The sequence below is a fragment of the Chanos chanos genome, chromosome 2 (assembly GCF_902362185.1).
Source record: "Chanos chanos chromosome 2, fChaCha1.1, whole genome shotgun sequence".
In the NCBI taxonomy this organism is placed as follows: domain Eukaryota; kingdom Metazoa; phylum Chordata; class Actinopteri; order Gonorynchiformes; family Chanidae; genus Chanos; species Chanos chanos.
In genome coordinates, this window is record NC_044496.1 from 19,997,949 (window position 1) to 20,017,103 (window position 19,155).

Below are 19,155 nucleotides of genomic sequence, written 5' to 3' on the forward strand. Positions count from 1 at the left end.
ATTCTGGAAATTTATCATTGTAAACATTTGTATTGCTCACAGTCTACTAACAGTTGTAATTCACTGTGTGGCTCAGAAAGTGTCTGAGCTGTTAATGTAGTTGTTTTCAATACAGCAGTAACCACTGGTTGATGTAGAGAGAATTTATCGCACGATTTGTGCTGGCAAGAGAATTGATCTGTAATCATTTTACAAAAATAGTCAAACTTCGGTGTAAGAGTTTGAAACACTTTATTAACACACAACTCAGTTTGCCATCCAAGCTTTATTTGTATAATTTCTAATGCACACTTAAACCATATTATCAAAGAGTATGACTGAAGTAAGCAAGTATTTGTATGAATACCTTACAATCAACTATGCTCTCACCTAAGGTACTTCATTTAAGGCTTCTTGCATCTATAATATGTTAATATTCTCTGTTTAACATTGTCATTTAATTTTTATTTTATGGTACATTGTAAGATCTTCAAGGTTCTTGGTGTTCTTTCTGGGTTTCTGCTTACTACTTTGGTTCAATTTCAGCATTACAAGCACAAGTGTTCAACATGAAGCTCATGGCAAAGCTTGGTAAGACATAAATGAACGATATGCTGTGGGTTTGGGTCAACCAGTGCACACAGTATATCTCTGATGCCTTTGAGAGGGTAAAGAAGAGTATGAATCCATTTTGATGGTAAAGCTAGTCAGGAAGTGAGCTCTGTTGATTGAGTGTGCTTAGTGGCTGGAGCTTTAGGCTTTACACAATGTAGTCAATCTCAGAATACAGAGCGTCAGTCAGGTCCTCCTCACTGGAATTCTGCCTCTGCAAGCAGAGGGACCCACGTCTAACAAGGAAAGGACAAAAAAGGAAAGTTTAGCAGAACAGACCGCTAATGCGTGAGGTCTGTCTATTATGAAGGTTATGTGGGATGCTGTGTGAAGGAAGGATGACCACAGTTCAAAACATTCACTGGTTATGAACGAGTCCTTGAGGAGCAGGTGTATTCATTCAGATGCATTTGGTGTTGAAATATCAGATATGAGAAATCCCTGTTGTTGGAGTTCAAAATCAAATTCCTCTCAAAATTGCCTCCCTAGGCCTCCCACTGTCATGTATGGCTGGATGATTAATTCCACCAACACACTCACTAATAAAAAGGGATAAGCTCTCTTTGATGTGTTCTAATCCAATAATCTGTGGAATTCTTATCTTTTGACATTTCATTTTAGGACATTCAAAAAATGATATAACCCAGAAATGGAAGACCAGCTATTTCAAACTGCTAACTGAAAGGGCTTTTGGGGTCTATGACTTTCCTTAAAGCTTTAATTAAACTGAGGAGATATTTTGAAAAGAGTTGATTAAAATTGATCTCACTGATAAATAGGTCTGTGATACAGCTTTTTGAAAGTCCTCAGCTACTGCTCCCTCAGCTTATGCAGTTTTCAGGCAGGCTGCCCTGAGAAACTAGAGGCGGGTCTTTCATAACTCATGAAAAAAAAAGCCCCTTTTGCAAAAGATTACACTAAACTTTGCTTTTAAATGACTCCTCTTTTTGCTTTGCATCACTGTTTGGCAGTGGGCTAAGCCAAGTAAGGCTTAGCTTGTGCTGAGAAATACTGAACAATGACATTTTATCCTTTACTGGTTATGACGGTTAAAAATTTAATGGTAGACTCATACCCCAGGTGTTGGCACTGAAGCTCTCCAGCACAGGGGCAGTGTTCCCGTGGGCCCTCACCCTCCATGTCCCAGGACAACAGCTCCATCAGGTGACTCTTGGAAATATAACACCGTTCACGCTCCATTGGTTTGGGGCTGCACACTGGGAAGAGCAATGCTAAGCAGAGGATGGTATAAAACAATTTCAGGGTTAGTTTAATTTCAGATCAAATGACTTGTGAAGTCTTAAGCTGAAAGTCATATTTATACCTGTCCATATTTGTAACTGTTTTGAATGCATTTTGTCAAGACAAAGTTGTGATGGTAAAATTTGAAACATATTGCTTTTCTGGGAATTTTGGAATACTTGATTCCTCTAATTATTTTTTAAACTGCTCCGTGTCAAGGCATTTTACTCAGAGACTTTTGCTGTTAGTGATTACCTTTGTGGAAAGCACAGCAGAGCTCAGAGCTGCAGTCAGTCTGGTACTGACAGATAGTCCCTGCCTCTCCTTGAGTGACATTCTTAGCACACTGTCCCCACACACACAACTGTCCTGAACAGCATTCCTCATCTTTTGTGCAGCTCTATGGCACAAATATGCATTCAGTACACACATTATCTATTACATTTTACATAAATTTTTTTTTACAACTATGAATTTAACCAATGGTCTGCGGCTGAGGAGCATTATCCATTGTTTAACAGATCGACTATACCAAAACTCTGCATTCTCAAATACTACAGCCATATATTTTTCTTTGTGTTTAGGCCAAAATTTGTCTGGTCTGTGAATAGGATACTGTCGCACCTTGCCAGACATTGTGCAAGAGTTTTCTAAGCAGTGCTGTAATTGCTGGATCTTTGTCCACCTAATTTGTACTGCACTGTCCTCTCTTTGTCCTGTGAGAGACAGGAGGACCTCAGGAGGGGCTCATATTTAGCCTGCAAAGCACTTTGATGTAAAACGCAAAGGAAAAAAGCTTCCTCATATCAGGTTCCAGTTACACTTGTGGCTTTTACTGCAATGCAGGCACAATGCAGATCCAGCTGCATCACATGGTTCTAGTGGCTTGATAGTGAAAGTTTCAGTTTGTATGAGGCATACATGCCTTGAGATAGAGACCCATTTCAAAATCCAGGTTTTAGTGTATAGAAGAAAACAATAATATTAATAGGCTGTGTTTTATTCAGATCCAAATACATCAGATATGTTTAAAGATCCAGGCACCTACTGCATCAAGCTGCTTGCAGGGAAGGCACTTGGAGCTGTGGGTTTCATACTGGCAGTATGTACTCTTCTCACAGTCCTCGTTTATGATACACTCCTGTGAGAGAGGAGAAGAAGACAGAGCCAGGATTTTAAAAACATACCACTCCTTCAAAACAAAACATTTCTGACAGGTCATTGTGCCATACTCATACCAGAGGAGACCTGTGTTGTTTCAAAACTACCTGATGCAATATCTTAAATTTTGCTGTAACTGACGTATGAATGTATTAAATTAAATCGGAGGATGGTTAGGAGGAATAACTGAACACACAACACCTAAGAATCACAAACATGATAAAAAAACAAAAAAACGTGCTGGCTTGAAGTAATCTCATGGTCAAAGAATAACGCTAAGGATATGATACCATCATATGATCTCAACAATATTTTTCTATATCAAAAGTGACCCCAGCTGTTTAAATATAGGACAAAGGGCTGCTTAGCCAAATCTGCTTTAGCAAACATCCAGCTTCCTTTTTCATGCCACTCCACTTCATTTTACATATATGGAATGAGTTAAAGTAGCGGTTTACACAATCTGAAGTATAAGGATAAGAACTGAAAATTTAAACAAAGTGGAAGCGTTAAGTCTTGGCAAATTATATACAAGCACGTCAGAACTTTTTGGGTAAATTATGAATATCTGCTGGTTAAGCACTGGCAAGACATTAAAAATGCACAGTATTTTGTGTGCTATTTTTATAGTTGTTATGCAACTATTCAATTTCAAATCACAGACTTAAAATATGAAGTTGCTCAATATATCTGTAAAAATAAATAAAAAATTTGATCAGTGATTCAGTTTTTTAGAGTTGAAAAGTTTCTTTTTCTTCTTCTTCTTCTTCTTCCTCTTCTTCTTCTTCTTCTTCTTCTTCTTCTTCTCTTAGTAATGGGCTAGAAATATTCACTATATCAGAGAACATGTGGAGAATATGTTTTATGTTACTGAATTCATTGCATAGAGCTCCTTTATCTCCTTCAAAATGCCTGTCTTTCTGATGTGCCCAGGTGGATCAGAGGCAGCTTATCTGTCTGTTATCTATCATTATCCTGCACTATCAGCTGATCTGTCGTTTCTCTGATGCTGTTACAACAGTGTCTGACTGGCTTGACTGCGGTTCTAAGACCCAGCTTGTCGTTCCTATTAGACAGGAAATGATCTTGTTTTGAGGCAAGCTCTCATCTGACTGAAGGTGCAAGTATTTCTGAAAAATGCAGTGGTTTGTGTTCAAATAATATCATAAATGATGAAAAAAATTATATTAAATGCTTAGTTGATGCTCAGAATGTTTGTGTAACTTGGAGATAAAACTGCGAAACTACAACTTACACGATCAGTGTTGTTTTCTTTTCCACTGGACTCAATAATGGTTCTTGAGAAGTGAGTCTCTCCAGTTTTGTTGTCTGTCACCTAGGTAAAGAAATGCACACTCATTCATTTGCTTTGCATAATGAAAACAGCCATATTGTGGGCCAGTGAAAAAGAATAAAAAATCATGAATCTCTCTCGCCTACCTTATCGATCCTCTCAACAATATGAATAGACTGATTCCCCACCAGACTCTCAGAACTGCTTTCAACATGGTAGTTTGAGGGTAGGCTCTGCACATGCAAATTGGATTTTGCACTCTCGTTTTCCATCTATTAAAAAAAACAAACTCTAAAGTGACTTTAACTAATTAAAATGGGATTTTCGATCTTATATATCATTTTTAACATAATTTTGCTCCAATATTAATGCCTCTACTGTTCTGTCTGTTCTGTTATCAGTGAAGCTATAAAACAGAAATTAAAAGAAAAGACTACATTTTAAGGAGCACTAGAACCTCAACCAGAATATTTGAGGTCATGTATTTAGTTCACAGTACCCTCATTAATTAAAGCTTGTTGTATTGCAATGTTGTAATTAAGCGAGAGGCTGAACATTACATTCAATCCTTACATGGCACTTCATTTAAATGCACAGCAAAGCGAGGCGAAAAAATAACGGGATTCTGTTGTACCTGGTCCACCGCCTCATCCAGTTTATGCTGGGTGTCCTCCATCAGTTCCTCTACCTCCCTGAACATGTCCTTTAATGTCGTCTGTCCTTGAAATAAATTCGCCTCTGTCGTTCCATTGATGCCCACATCAACATTTTTAGAAGTTTCAGGAACAATACCACTGACAACCGTCAAACACAGGCTAAGCCCCCAAAGATACATCGTTCCTGGATTATTGTCTGATAACCGGCTGACTCGGGCCATCCGGTTTGCTTGGATCTTGTGCTCAGCACCTAAATAGAACTGCGCTGTCATAGATGCGCGGAAGAAAACCAGCTGTGCCCCTCGTGGCAGTGTGCCAGCGTAGCAAATTAGAGGCAGAGACAATGACACCACCTAGCAACCTGAAAACTAAATAGGCTAACAAACACAATTTCCCTCTCTCAAGCATTTCACTAATTTAACAACATTCAATCGGTAAAAATTAATACAGATTTCTAAAATAAACTTGTTCTATATTTTCTTCAGACAATGTGACACAGTGTCGAGTTATATTTAATCGATTTTTGATTGTCAATGCAAGTACAAGCAACTTTGGGACTTCGCTGGTACACTTGACTTTCCCACTTTTAAAGTTTATTTGTTTCTAGATACTGAAACCCACTACCTTTGAGTTGAGGACTGTGATATACAAGCGAGTGTACAGTGTGATGTACAGAAGTGTAACGTCACTTTGTTAATAAAAAAGCAAAAAAAAAAAAAAGTCGATAAATAAATAAGTAAATAACGTGTGCCTGGTGCAAAAGTACTAAAACCCAATGAACCTAATCTGTCAATCATTTCACATATTTCTGGAATATAAGCAAAAAAATTTCTTTGACCCCTTATGGCCCATTCTTATTAGTAGTTTGAGTAGGGGAAGGCAGTGATTAAGATGAAGTGCCACAAACATTTACTCACGCGACCCACTAAGTGGCGCCATTTCCATTTGAAAGGGTATAGATTTCGCCGTATACGAGCATATCAGAGATCTGCTCAATAGCCTATTGTATGGATTTATTTATTTGTTTGTTTGTTTATCTATGTAACTATCAGTCTCGAGCGAGATTCGCTCATCTTCACTAGGCTTGAGGACCTCTGATCATCATCATCCACTGATTTACGGCCCCTGATGTCAAAGACGAGATACTCTTTTAATTACGTTGTCAGTTCAGTACTGGGAATAAACCTTGTCTGGCTTGTACTGTTGGACAGCATTTAGACTGACAGCTTCAGGAAGCAAGGACAAAAGCCTGTGCATCTCTATGGATGGACATGCCTGAGGTTTAACAGAGAGTACAAGCAAAAGTGTGTGTAGTAACTTATACATATGAAATAACCTCGTGGGGGTCTGCATGTGGTCTCTTGCCAATTACTTAAACATAAGTAAAATGTCAACACAATAAATTTGTCATAGACATTAGATGATAAATATTAATGGCTTACAAAATTAAACTAATCATATTGCGAACTATGGGTAACCGCAAACAAGCAGGTGTGCAGCTGCACACGTCAATAATTTGCTGACAGATAATATTCTACAAGCAGTGTGTTTTGAAGGTGCATTCTGTTGTGAAGTTAGGCAAATCAATTTCTTCTCCCTGAGGCAAAGAGAACAAACATCACGCTGTCATGAACTATTTCAGATTTGAAACGGTTACTGACTCAACGTTACTCGCCGCCCTAAAATATGTAGTCCTGAAGCTGTGTACCTCCTCAAACATGCCTTCACACGAGTCACTAGTTGGTGCGCGGTATATACACACATCCGGACGCAGCTCTGTATTCCGCAAGGTTTAGTTCTGATGATATCCTTTACACAGATCAAGGGGAAACTCTATGTCAGCTCATTTGCCAAAGAAATTTGAAGTAAGTTAAATATTTTCTATTCTGCGCTTCATGTTCGTCAGGCGCTTAGCACAATGAGCAAATAATGGACTATTTCCTTTAGAATACTGAATTCTAAATAGTTTCTTTTACTGTTTTAATGTGTAGTCAATATCGCGCGGGGTTCAGCTCTTATGTTCCTTTACTATCACGACTTGCAAGGATCAATGTCCAAAGGGCTACTTCATGTTCGACCGTGGCTCGCCCGTCAACAGTATTTCACTTTATTTGCCTTGTAGTGGCGATTCCGTGTGAAAATATGAAAATGTCTTGACTTTAATTGAATTCCGATTTAAAATGAAATACAGGTTTGTTGTTGATTAGCCAAGTTATTAAAGTTATTGACACACCTTTAGGGATCTGTATTTTATCATTTTATACCAGTTGGTCTATTTTTGTCTTGTTCCTGACAGGCCCCTAGTTCCTAGTAAATATTCATTTAACCGACAAAGTTCCTTGTCTCGTTAATATTCTGGAGTCTCTGACACGTCAAATATGCCAATTTTGACCTCTTATGTTGGTGTACGTTAACATTAGCGCACGTAGTTTTGCAGTTTGACGGTTTTGGACTGGCGCGACAGTACTGAGAACAAAAATGAGAAGTTTGTGCAGTGGTTCCTTTATAAATAAACATCGCCTGAAAGTGTTCATTCTCCTGTTGTCTTTGCCTAAATGACCCGAGGCAACTAAATGTCAAGTTTAGTTTTGGCACTTTGTCATAGATACTCGACAGATTATGGTATTAGAACAGGTAGGGGCTGTCACTGTGCATGCACTAAATTCACGAGGTTTACTAAGAGGAATTAAAATAATATATTGTAAATGAGTCAGTTACCCTGACTGGGCTATGGGGTATGTTGTTTAGTTTACTTTGTCGGTGATGTAAGGGTGAAATAATGAGAGTTTGTTTGCAGTTTATCTGGTTGTTTGTCAGCTAAGAAGTATAAAAGACATGGCTTTCCCAGTCTGGCTGAATACCATAAAAAACACAGTTACACAACTTTTAACCTTCAGCACGTCACTGACAGTCATAAATAATCAAGATGAGGTGTGGTATTGCCTGCTAACAGAGATACTGTGACAATTATAGCAGTGGAGTGAGAGGGAGAGAGAAAGTGTATGATGGCCCCCCCCCCCCCCCCACACCCCCTCCTTTGTCTGTTCTTCTCAAGAATCACTGCTTTAGTGGGAAACCTGCTTTTTTTCATTTCGGGCAGAGTTTGAAAATAGGAAATAGATGGAATGTCTGCCGGTCGCTCTGTTTTGAGACATACACAAATGTTAGGTTGTGGTTTACTTACAATGCAATGAGCAAAAATTAGGCATGTTTGTGTATTATACCTTTGGTTTCGGAAATTGTCCTTGAATAATTTAATGTTCTTCTACAAGCAGATTCCATTTGTTTGAGAGATGTTTGTGATGTCCTTAAAAAGGTGATGATGCTCTCTCACAGACAATCTACCATGTTAGGATATTTGTGATTCAGAGATTTAGTGACACAAACAATTTTCCACCTCCTCTAGGATGAGTAATAATTTCCTGTACATCCTGTGGTAGCTGAAAACATGGCATACTCACTTTCATGTCTCCAGACATTTTAAATCCTGCTGTTTTACAAATTCAGTATGGCAGGATATGTTAGCATGTTCCAGTGTCTAAGAACAAGGCTCTGCCTAAATGATATACATACAAAAACACACGTGTTCTAAATATTATAAACTGTGGTGTTACAAAATACATCACTGTAGCAAAATATACATTTCTGTGTTTTGCACTGTCAGGATTCAATAAGTACTTCATGCTTCAAGTCACTTTTTGGTGTCCTGCTGGATTACCTAAAGAACTCTCAGCTCTAGCCTGTTGTACTATAAAATTAAAGATACCTTTTATATCATGTTCTTCATGTACATGTACAATGAATGAATCCTTCTAAGAATCTTAATTTTTTGTTTTTTAAATTGACTGTTTTTTTAAAAGCTTTAGAAAAACATGGTGTGCTGCAGCAAATTAGACCTGGAAACTTTGTTCTTCCTCTGTTGAAGCATACTTCCCCCTCAGACCCAACCTGTGGAGGCTAGTCCATGTTTCCTTTCCATCAGCATTGCTAATGGAACAGGAAGAGGAATCTGAAGGTCAGAGGTTGTAAGAATGACTCACCTGTGGGATTTATGTATCAAAGGTTCAAAGGGAGATTTAGAGGGAGATATTTACTCTCTGAACCTGTAATAGCAATCTCATACACAAACATTGTATTAACCTTATTGAAACCAGAATGTGTGATGGGTAACCCAATGACTGAGCCAGTCTAGGTGTAATTTTCCTAATGCGCTTTATCGAGATGAGTTATTGAAGCTTAAAACACAACTGTGAGCTGATCAGATTGAAATCCATGCATCGCAAGTATCTAATTACCTGATCCAATAATCATATATACATATAGTTACCATTACATAAAGGAATTTTGGTAATTCGTTACTAAGCCAAAATAAATAAATACTTTGTCGTTTTCTTAGTGAGCATGTACAAAGCTTAGTGAGCATGTACAAAGTAAGCATATACAAAGCTTCTCTTTATAAATAGATGATGGTCTTGTGCTGGTATAGAGACATTCTCATAGCAATGTGCTTTTTCAATGGAATATGAGACCTCCCTATTCTGAGTTGGTCTTCTCTGACAGCTATTCTCTACACTCTGCTATTCCTGCCCTGCAGTAATGCAAACTGATCCACAGACCTTTTGCCATTTTGAGATGAGGAACTGGCAGTGTCTGTCATATCATGTATCATTAGTACATGCAAACTATGACTGATGAAACATCGTAATAATTTATCTTTCGTGGTCTCTCGCTGACAGGTTTATGTAAAATTATATAAACGTAAGCTTATGCGGTGAGAGCAAAACTTGGGTGATATCACATTTTAATGCACATTTCTGTTGATCAAGGACATCATTCGTGTGTCATTTAAATTAATCAAAGTTCCTTGACAACCAAATAGGAATTCTGGTGTGGGCATACTTGTTAAAGGAACCACTCACTTAGTTAATAAAATCAATCCTCTCCAGTAGTTTCTGAGTTTTTACTCAGTGCCCTGTCACTTAAAAATGACCTTACACCACAACATCTTGAAGTTGCCATAAAATGACAACTTCATTGTGACTGTAACTCAGACAATCCCACAGATTTACATGGTACAATTTTGATCTGCTTGTTACATTATGGTTCACAAGTCAGTAATGCACATTCAAATGAGACCAGCACATTCTGTGAAAGATCTGTTTGGCTTCAAATAAGTGAACACTGGGTAAGTGTCTTTTCTTAAGTGTCTGCTTATAAATCTTTACACAAAGTGGCCATGTGGTCCACACACTCTGTAGGTCAGACAGATTCTCAGATGGCCAACAGCTGTTTCGCATCTCCTGCTCTTGCTTCTGTGTGAATTAATGATTTTCTTCTCACAATATGAATGACCTTTACGGTGGCCAGCCCAGATAACACACATTGTGTGCTGTTGTCTAAGAGAACGTTCCTTTGTTTTGGCTCCAATTTGCAAAGAAGTGTCTAGATTTCATCAACTTTATGAGATAGGCCTAGGGAAGGGCTGAGCCTGTGAGGGATGCTGGGACATTGTTTTCAGGGATTGTCGTCCAACTCTCAGACGTAATGCTGGCTTATCAGGGGATGAGGGGTTCCTTCCTGGTTTTCTTTGTAGCTCTCGGTTAATGACTGCATTTCGTGGAACTCCCAGCTCTCTCGCTGCTTCCCTTGTGACATCAGTTTCCCTTTGTTTGATTTGATAGTTTGGTGATCTGCAGGAACAGTAGGAGTCCTTCTCATCTACATGGCTATACTAACAGTACAGTAGGAGACTCAGTGTTAAGCGGAGTGTTCTTCTCTAAATCTTCTCTTAAACCACAGTAGCTTCTGGTGCAGTTAAGTTGTTGATTGTGCTATAGCAATGGAGAAATCGCCTCATTTCTTCTGCCCCAGGTACCACAGACATGACGTAACCAGGACTGAGGTGTGCCCTCAACCAAGTGTGAAAACACTTTAATTATTTGGATTTTTTCAGCTTTAAAGATTAACAGAGGCAGAAAAAAATGCATATATGCACATGCTTTATCTTGAAATCAAGAGTCTTATTACTGTCAGACACTGAATTTTCACAATAGTTATCCTAGTAGAGCTAATTCAGAGGAACGGTGTCATAAAAACAGTATGTGTGTAGACATGTGTTTTCCTTGGCGATGTAGAACAGCAGGTAAATACCTCACATCTCTGAAATTCCTGCTAGGCATAGAAAGCATATGCCCTAAGAGATGTCGTACTCTGACTTTTTTGTATGAATCTAATGATGATTATATTGAATGTGGATTTACCACTGGATCATTAGGAGAATATGTTTTTTTCAAATGCTGATTTGATGAACAGATGCAATTTTTCTTTAAGGAAATTGCAGGAAAGCAATTACGAAAACCACCAGACACTGTAAAAACCCTTTTCATAAATGGTCATAGCAGTTCTTTGCTCTGCAGCCAATTTCCAGTACCTTTGATGCTCTGAGTGTGCATGTGTGTGTGTGTGTGTGTGTGTGTGCGCGCGCGTATATGTGTGTGTCTTTGTGTCTATGTGTATGTGCTTGTATGTGTGGGTTTCTCTATCTCCCTGTGTGCATGTGGATTTTACTGGTGTTCTGTGGTCTAGTTCTGTCTACCACAACAGCTTTTCCATTCTGTCAGATAGTGAGTCAGGCTATTTAACCCAGCACAATGCAGACTCAGCTTAAGGAGCAAAAAGTGAGTCCAGCATGTGCTACCTTTCCATTAAGCCATGAGGAATTTTCTAACAGAAAGATCTAATGTCTATTTTCTGCCATCCATGATCCGTGGAATGCACAGCCCTGGCTCCAGTCATTAACACATTTTAATTTAGACTTTCCAAGCAGGCACTGTAGTCGGATAGAGTTTGTAATGGCATGATATTGAAATAACTGCGTATAAAAAGTGCTTCCTTAAGTTTAGGTTTTGACCCAAAAATAACATGTTGAGGGTGAACCAAGCACTTTTTTGTGGTTTTAAAGATTTTTTTCTGTTTTTACCAGTAATTTTCAATCATGCAATTTAAATTTGATTGACAACGCCAGTCAACAGTTTACAACAATATAATTATGTGGCCCACCTAAATTTCCTTATGCCGTTTATCCCTCTAATGCAACTTAAATCAACTTGAGGGAGCAGACAAGACAATTGGGAGGTGCTTATGATGTCTGCACATTATAAAAAACATAATACGCTACATTTCAACACCGGTATCTTTGCCGCATTAAGTCGGTCCTGGTCAAAGCTCCACTACAATACCTGTTCTTTGTCACCCTGTTCTTACACACACAGCTATCAACTCATACCTTCTACCCTGTTTGCAGATAAAGGATAGAATGAAACCCTCAGGGTGGGTGTGTGCATTTGAGCGACACTTGTCTCGTGGCTAGATCCCAGCGAATCTGATAGGTTGTAGGGTGTGGTCTCTGACTGTGAATTGTAGCAAGCATTTAATGTTGGAATGCAGCGTATGTGAGTGTGAGCTCATCGGTCTTCAGAGGGAGTTTAGTTTACACCCCCACAACAGAAGCTGACGCATCCCCTCCCAGGGGCCAGCAGCTCAAAAACAGCCCGCTGAAAACACAGTCTCAGAGTGTTCCGGCCTGACTTCTATTGGTGCCACAAATAGTGACCATGGCCCCGACTGTGGCCTGAACAACTACCCTTAGTATACTGTGTCACCGAGGAATCAGGTTCTCTGATGCTGTTAGTAAACAAGATCAGCCTGGCCAAGAAGAGGAAACAGGAAATGGTTATAGTGTGTGTAGTTGTGTGTTCCATGTCCAAACTTCTGCAAATTCAAAGAATTAACATCACTGATCTTCCTGTGTGAGACAGAGAAATTTACTAATTTAGACCAATCTTTCTCTGTCCACAACTCAGCCTGTCCGATACTTGAGCTGACTGCAGTGTCAGAGCAGTTCAGTGTCCTGTGCTTATGGAAAAATGAGTTTTCTAATAAACCGTAAGTGTTACATATTTTATTTAGATAGTTTATTTAGGAAGTCAAAGTCAAAATTCAAGACTGAGACAAAAATACACACCCCTCAAATGTGTTTCTAGGGCATTTAGGTGTCCCTGTATGCCTGAGAAATGCACTTCTGCCCTGCACTTAGCTGTAGATCAAGGGCTGCAAGACAAACAGAAATTTTCTGCATACTCCACAAAATGTGCTCAGCCGACAGTATTGCTAAATCCAGTGCTGTCTTCAGTGAGGTGCAAACAGGCGTGGGAGGGGCTGAATGGAGCCGTCTGCTGTGATTGCGCTGTCTGTTTACTTTTAAAAGACTGACAGAAACTCAGACTCACCGAAGCACTAGAAAAAAACAAAAACAAAAAACAAATCAGATAATATATTCCTTTTTGTTTGTTACAGAAGGTGTTTTTCATATCAACCTTAATAATGTTGACATTCGAATCTTTGCATATTAAAATCCATACACAATACAATTTAATGTGTTAAAGTTTTATTTACACTAGAAAACACAAACATAAATGACTTTGACTTAAATGTGTCTGGACTCAGATCTGTCTGTGATTATTTTGGCCTCTCTGCATGCTTGTAATTTGGTTATGAATGGGGCAGCATGCTTTTTAGGCAGACAAGTCTAACCCATCCATACAAGAATGTAAGATTTAATCTTAGCTGGATATGATTTGAATGTTGAAGAGAAATGTGTCTGAGTTCAGCTGACCGGCTTTAACCAGTTTGTCAGTTCAAATACATCAGCAGTCTTTGTGTGATGACTTAAGCTCCTGTGATTTTATTGTAATGACACTCATTTGGGACTTGAAACCATGTTCCTAACATACTCACAAAGATGTCATTCTTAATGAGGTTTATTTTCACCTCCTCAGACTGAGCTTCACTGAAGGGAACAGGGAGTGGGTGTAGCTGCTTAACCAGCTGAAGAAGAGAAACAGAGAGAGTAAGAGAGAGAGAGAGAGAGAGAGACTGGACTAAGAAGAGAGAGACAGCCAGACGTAAAGAGTCAGCCAAGCGTCCCCACTCCCTGAGAGAAAGATGGAAGAACAGGGGGATGAAAAGTCCCAGACAGGGAAGCTCTTTGAGAACTTTGTTCAGGCCTCCACCTGCAAGAGCACTCTACAGGCTTTCAACATTATGTGTCGGCAGCTGGAGCTTGACCCCCTGGACCATAGCACTTTCTACAGCAGTCTGAAGGCTAAGGTCACCTGCTGGAAAGCCAAAGCTCTCTGGAGCAAGCTGGACAAAAGAGCCAGCCATAAGGAGTACAAGAAAGGCAAAGCCTGCATAGACACAAAGGTAAGTGAGCTTTGTGACATCATCAGCATAGTGTTCTAGTTTCTGAAAACACTTGTCAGGGTATCCTGATGGACGTGACATTACCTTTAAAGTACTGTGGAGGCCTAGCGGAGGTACCTGATGGCCATCAAAGACTGAAAACATTACGTTGTTCAGTGTTTACTCATTTAACTCCTTTAGTTTACTGTCATTACATGAACCACATTGCCAGATGGACAGATGTAATTGCATCAGTGCACAGTGTTTTTCAGGCATGTTATTTGTTTTGAGCAATCATCTGTTTCTCTTGAATGTGCTGTGTTGAATGCAAATCCTTGCCTATTCTTTTCTAAACTACGTTAGTGAAGAGTCGAATCCGGGCCCATGTTGGATACATCATTTCTCCATTCCATCTGTCTTAAACTGGTTATACTCACTATGTAACCTGAGGTCCACTGGTTTCATTGGTTTCTGCATATCTCATTTTTCGCTTATGCAGTTAAAAACCTTTGTGGAAAATGCTAAGGAGAATTGCAGAGTTGTAGAATGTATTTGTATGTTGTCAAAAAGGGGGATTTGAGTGTAGCTGATCAGAAGGAATACATTAAAGAGAGCCATAGAGCTCTTCTTTCAGTGTTAAGAACACACACACACACATACAGAGACATTTCTTGGATATGTATGAATATTTTGCTGTGCTCACTCTCTCTCTGTGGTGGCCCGAGTGAATTGAAGTGGGCAAAGATTTGCAGGGCACTCCTCATTACCACGCAGTATAAATATGATTGTTTTAAGGTAGTCAGAGCATACTGCACCCCCCTGAAAGCCTTCCTGGAACAACGCCCACGTGATTATTGAAGTGTGTTTTAAAAAGTCTTAAAATGAGCTGAATTTAACAAGTCCTGTTTGATACCAGCAATAAACTTACCACTGACTTTCTTGATGTAAAGAAGAGCAATTAAGCAGCTCTTTTCAAGTTTTATTTCTTTCCATAAGGACTGTAATTGTATGCAGTAGTCTTGCTGGAGGGTATTTTGAAGGCTAATCTAACTTTAATAGGTCACAGCATAGCTTTTCTAAATGGCACTGTTAAATATTTTCAGACCATGTGTACAGTTACTCTACTATGGATTGAAAGGGTTTTCAGGCAGATTGTATTGCCAGGACACACCGCTAATGAATGGGCAAAAAAGGACAAAGTACAGAATTTAATTTTAATGCCTTTTAAGGCTTTGTGTAGGAGTTAAATTTGTGTCTCATCAGTTGCGTCATTGTTGTTGAAGAGCCAACCATCTGGCTCCTCATAGCTGACTTATTCGTGTTGAGCAGAGCATGAAGTCGGTGATGGTTTTGTGTGAAACTTGAAAGAGGGCTTACAAAGGCTGACATAATATCACTCCTCACTCAGACTCCAAATGTCTGTTGGACCCACAACCTGCACAGGATATGAAGTCATGCTCACTTTATCAGGCAGCGCAGCAGGCTGTCATGCCAGTGTAATACTGTTGTTATGTTGTGTGGTAACCGTTGCCATGACTCTTTTCATCCTCCAGAATCAGTGGATTGGTTGGTGGTGTAGTTTACACAGCCACTAAAGATACTAAATAGAGGGAAAAACCCTAGTCTGAGGATTGTTTTTATTGTTGGAAGTATTGCTTGAATATTGAGAATGGTTTTTTTCCCCAAGTTTTTGTTGACTTTCTGGTCCCATCATTACTATTCCCGCTGAAGTGACCTGGTCAAATGGGATACGTTCTTCCCGAAGAACTCCTGGACACTTTTCCAGGGCGGTGCACTTATCTGGTGCCAGATTCTCTGGAAAGTATTTGGATCTGGTCCCCATTCTCATATGAAATTTTTCACCCAGATTGGAGAACCAGTTCACTGTCCATGAGACTTTTTCCTCTGTGGGAGCACAGTTTTCCACATGACAAAGAGGTGTACCTGCTGTGCGCACTGATACTTTAGAATGATGTATTATTCAAAAATAACATAGTTTAATTAATGCTTTACTAATCATTTTCTGGGTTTGAACCCACAACTCCTCAGCTAGGAAGCAAGTGATCTTCAGGCTTAAACCACTAAGCCCGGCCTTCATGTGTCTTTAAGCTTAGGGAAGGAGGTTTACCTGCGGCACTGTCCTGGACTTGGTGACCTCCACTGCATTTATAACAATTCGTGTTTGCTTTTCCTTTGGTATGAATTGTTATGTAGGTCATGTGGTCTGGACAGACGAGACTCAAAAGAAGAAAAGAACTTACCCATTAACCAATGATATAATGGAAATGAAGAGTATGTTATTATACTTAGTTTGCTCTTGATAATATGATGAGCTGCCATAAACAGTATTACTCTTTCCTAAGGGGAAAATCTTTTGGCTCCAGTGTGTGGTTTAGAAACCTTCAAAATTCATGACAGGAGTCTTGGTTCCCACTCAACTTAACTGCCCCTCAGCTGGTTTAATTCCCACAGAGGCCTGTCTTTTGTACAGCCAGAACAGCATGCCAGTTCATGTAGTGACTCTCCTGGCCGTCTGCCCCAGCTGACTGACGACCCATTTCTCACAGTGTGACCCATGGCAACCTTGCTGTCCTCTGCCGTGCAAGTGAGACTCACATTATGTCTGCAGCCACAGAGGCTTAGGGTTTTTTGGGGGTTTTTTTGCTGTTGTAAAACCCATGAAAGTGTGTGAGTGTGTTTTAGGGAGCGAGCCCTTGTCAGTCTAACCTGGTTGGTGTGTGTTAAGTAGCTCTGGGTCTACCAAGCACGGCAGCTTTCATCAGGATGCCTCATCTGGCAGGTCATGTGGCATCGATTCCAGTTTTACAGACTTTCCGTTTGATAAGAGTCAAGCAGCTGGCCTGAATGAGAGTTTCAATGTTTGACATGAGGGTATGAGGCTGTGTTTTGGCACATGGAGCTCCAGATGCTGTTTGTTCTATGGTTTACCTGCAAGACAAAATCTGATGAGAAACATGTCCCAGTGTCCTGCTCTTCTACCAGTCCCAGGTGGAGGGCTACAGCAGTGCATGAGATTCATGTGAACCATGGTGAGTTCACAGTGGCCAACAGGAAACAGAGCTTAGCTGACTCAGCAGGAAAGAGATCACCTCTGAACTAACACTGTGGGTCGCGCAGCCAGGGAGGGAACAAGCAAAAACAAAAACAAATGGAAAAAATAAGGCTTGATTATGGCCATATCTGCTTTGACACATGGAGTATATCATCACTCTGACTGTAAATCTAGGACAAATTAAGTGTTGTTGTACAGTCAGGTATTTTTCATCCTTCACTTCTTTGCTAATGTGTTTTTAAACAACGAGCACACCTGGTCAGTTTCAGTGTCTGTCCGTTTTGGTGGCAATGAGTCCATGCATTTTAATCACTCCTCTTATGGCCTAGACTTGTCCAGGCAGAGCGACAGCCACCTGTGCTTGGCTCATACCTGGGAGACTGATGAAAAGCAGATGCCTCATACATGCCCTCAGGCACTGAGGGCTGTTGCCTCCATCTCTTCACCCTGTTTTTTGTGATGACACAGTTAGCCCTGTCACACACACAGACACAGAAACAGATACAAACACACACACACACACACACACACACACACACTCACAGTCAGTGAGCAGAATCACAGAATGACTAAATCTCCATTATTTTTTCACTGGGACCAGCGGGCCTTTTATGCCAGGATCTTGGCCATCAGCATTAGGCGCTGTGTAAACAGCAGCCACTGGGAGAGAGCATGCTCAGTTCAGGCCTAGGCAAACATGATAAGACTTTGGGTCAGGAGAGGCTGAAACCTGAGCACATCAAAATATTGGTCCCAGTGACGCCACCCAGGGTTTTTTACCACTCTGTGGCCAAACACACGTGATAGGAAGTGTGGCTCAAATAAGCCCATGGCTTTCTTAATGCTAGCACTTCATTCTGAGGTCAATTAGGGGTAGCCTTCTGTTGTTTACTTAAGTGGCTGGGGAGAGGAGGAAATGAAGGGATCAGAAAGATTAAATTCAAATTGGACCATCAGGCCTGGGTGGTGGGACTGGGCATGAAAGACTGCTCAGCTTTGCCTGCTGTGACTCAGAAGAGACCCTGTTGGAGTGGTGCACTGGTGAGATGGTTCTCCCTTTCAGCCTCTGCTAAACTGTACTGGCCTTTTATCCCTCCTCAAGGATGAAGTCATAGCCACAACACACATTCTCAGACATATCCTGAAACCGAAAATCTGACTTCATGCATTTTCTCTTAGGCTGATGTTTGAGTCATCTGTTTGATATGACAGGGTAGTAATTATGATTTAATGTTGAGGTAATCAAACACATACCTCTAGGTTTTGGTTTTGGTAATACTGTATACTGTTACACAAAACATCTAAATTGACAAATGCTCTTTTTATTAATGTCACAGTGGGATACATATTATTGTATATGTTTTGCAGCTGAAGACATGTAATCCAAAGATTTAGTTGGCTAATGCAAAAGAAAAGAAAGTGTGTACTTTCTACGTACTCTTTGTGTCTTCTACCTATTATGTCTCTTAAAACTGATAAAAAAAATAACAGGCAAAGGTGTTTGCTTTCTGAATCACACTACTGCCAACGATAGGAAAATGTATGTGTTACTGTTTTTGCGTCTGGGTGTCCAGCGTGAGGAATTCTACTAAAAATTTTTGCAGTGCCTGATCATTGGAGGAGGCCCCTGTGGCTTGCGGACCGCCATAGAGCTTGCGCTGCTTGGGGCTAAGGTGGTGGTTATTGAGAAGAGGGACACATTCTCCAGGAACAATGTTCTGCACTTCTGGCCTTTCACCATCCACGACCTCAGAGCTCTGGGGGCCAAGAAATTCTATGGCAAATTTTGTGCTGGCGCCATAGACCACATAAGTGAGTACAGAGCCCGAGTCTCTAGTCATCAGTGCAAGACATCAAAAGAACTCTGTGATATGCTTGATAAAATGTGTTTTATT

At 40.1% G+C, this 19,155-nt stretch overlaps 2 protein-coding genes across 3 annotated transcripts in view; one reads left to right on the forward strand and one right to left on the reverse strand.

The window, feature by feature from the left end:
- Positions 1 to 495: 495 nt before the first annotated feature.
- On the reverse strand, positions 496 to 5,123 carry dkk3a (dickkopf WNT signaling pathway inhibitor 3a). The gene is made up of 7 exons (XM_030766740.1): positions 4,923 to 5,123; positions 4,435 to 4,560; positions 4,250 to 4,330; positions 2,882 to 2,974; positions 2,089 to 2,233; positions 1,667 to 1,823; positions 496 to 827 (listed from the first exon to the last, which is right to left on the reverse strand). The coding sequence occupies exons 1-7, from the start codon at positions 5,121 to 5,123 to the stop codon at positions 740 to 742; spliced, it is 891 nt and encodes a 296-aa protein (XP_030622600.1). The 3' UTR covers positions 496 to 739.
- Positions 5,124 to 6,744: 1,621 nt separating this feature from the next.
- The window catches only part of mical2a (microtubule associated monooxygenase, calponin and LIM domain containing 2a), a 31,237-nt gene continuing 18,826 nt past the window's right edge, over positions 6,745 to 19,155 (forward strand). For both annotated transcript variants that reach the window (XM_030793076.1, XM_030793084.1), the window contains exons 1-3: positions 6,745 to 6,809; positions 13,782 to 14,208; positions 18,865 to 19,072. In XM_030793076.1, the coding sequence (XP_030648936.1) occupies positions 13,948 to 14,208; positions 18,865 to 19,072 (469 nt within the window). In that variant the 5' untranslated portion in view covers positions 6,745 to 6,809; positions 13,782 to 13,947. The remainder of the gene's footprint in view (positions 6,810 to 13,781; positions 14,209 to 18,864; positions 19,073 to 19,155) is intronic.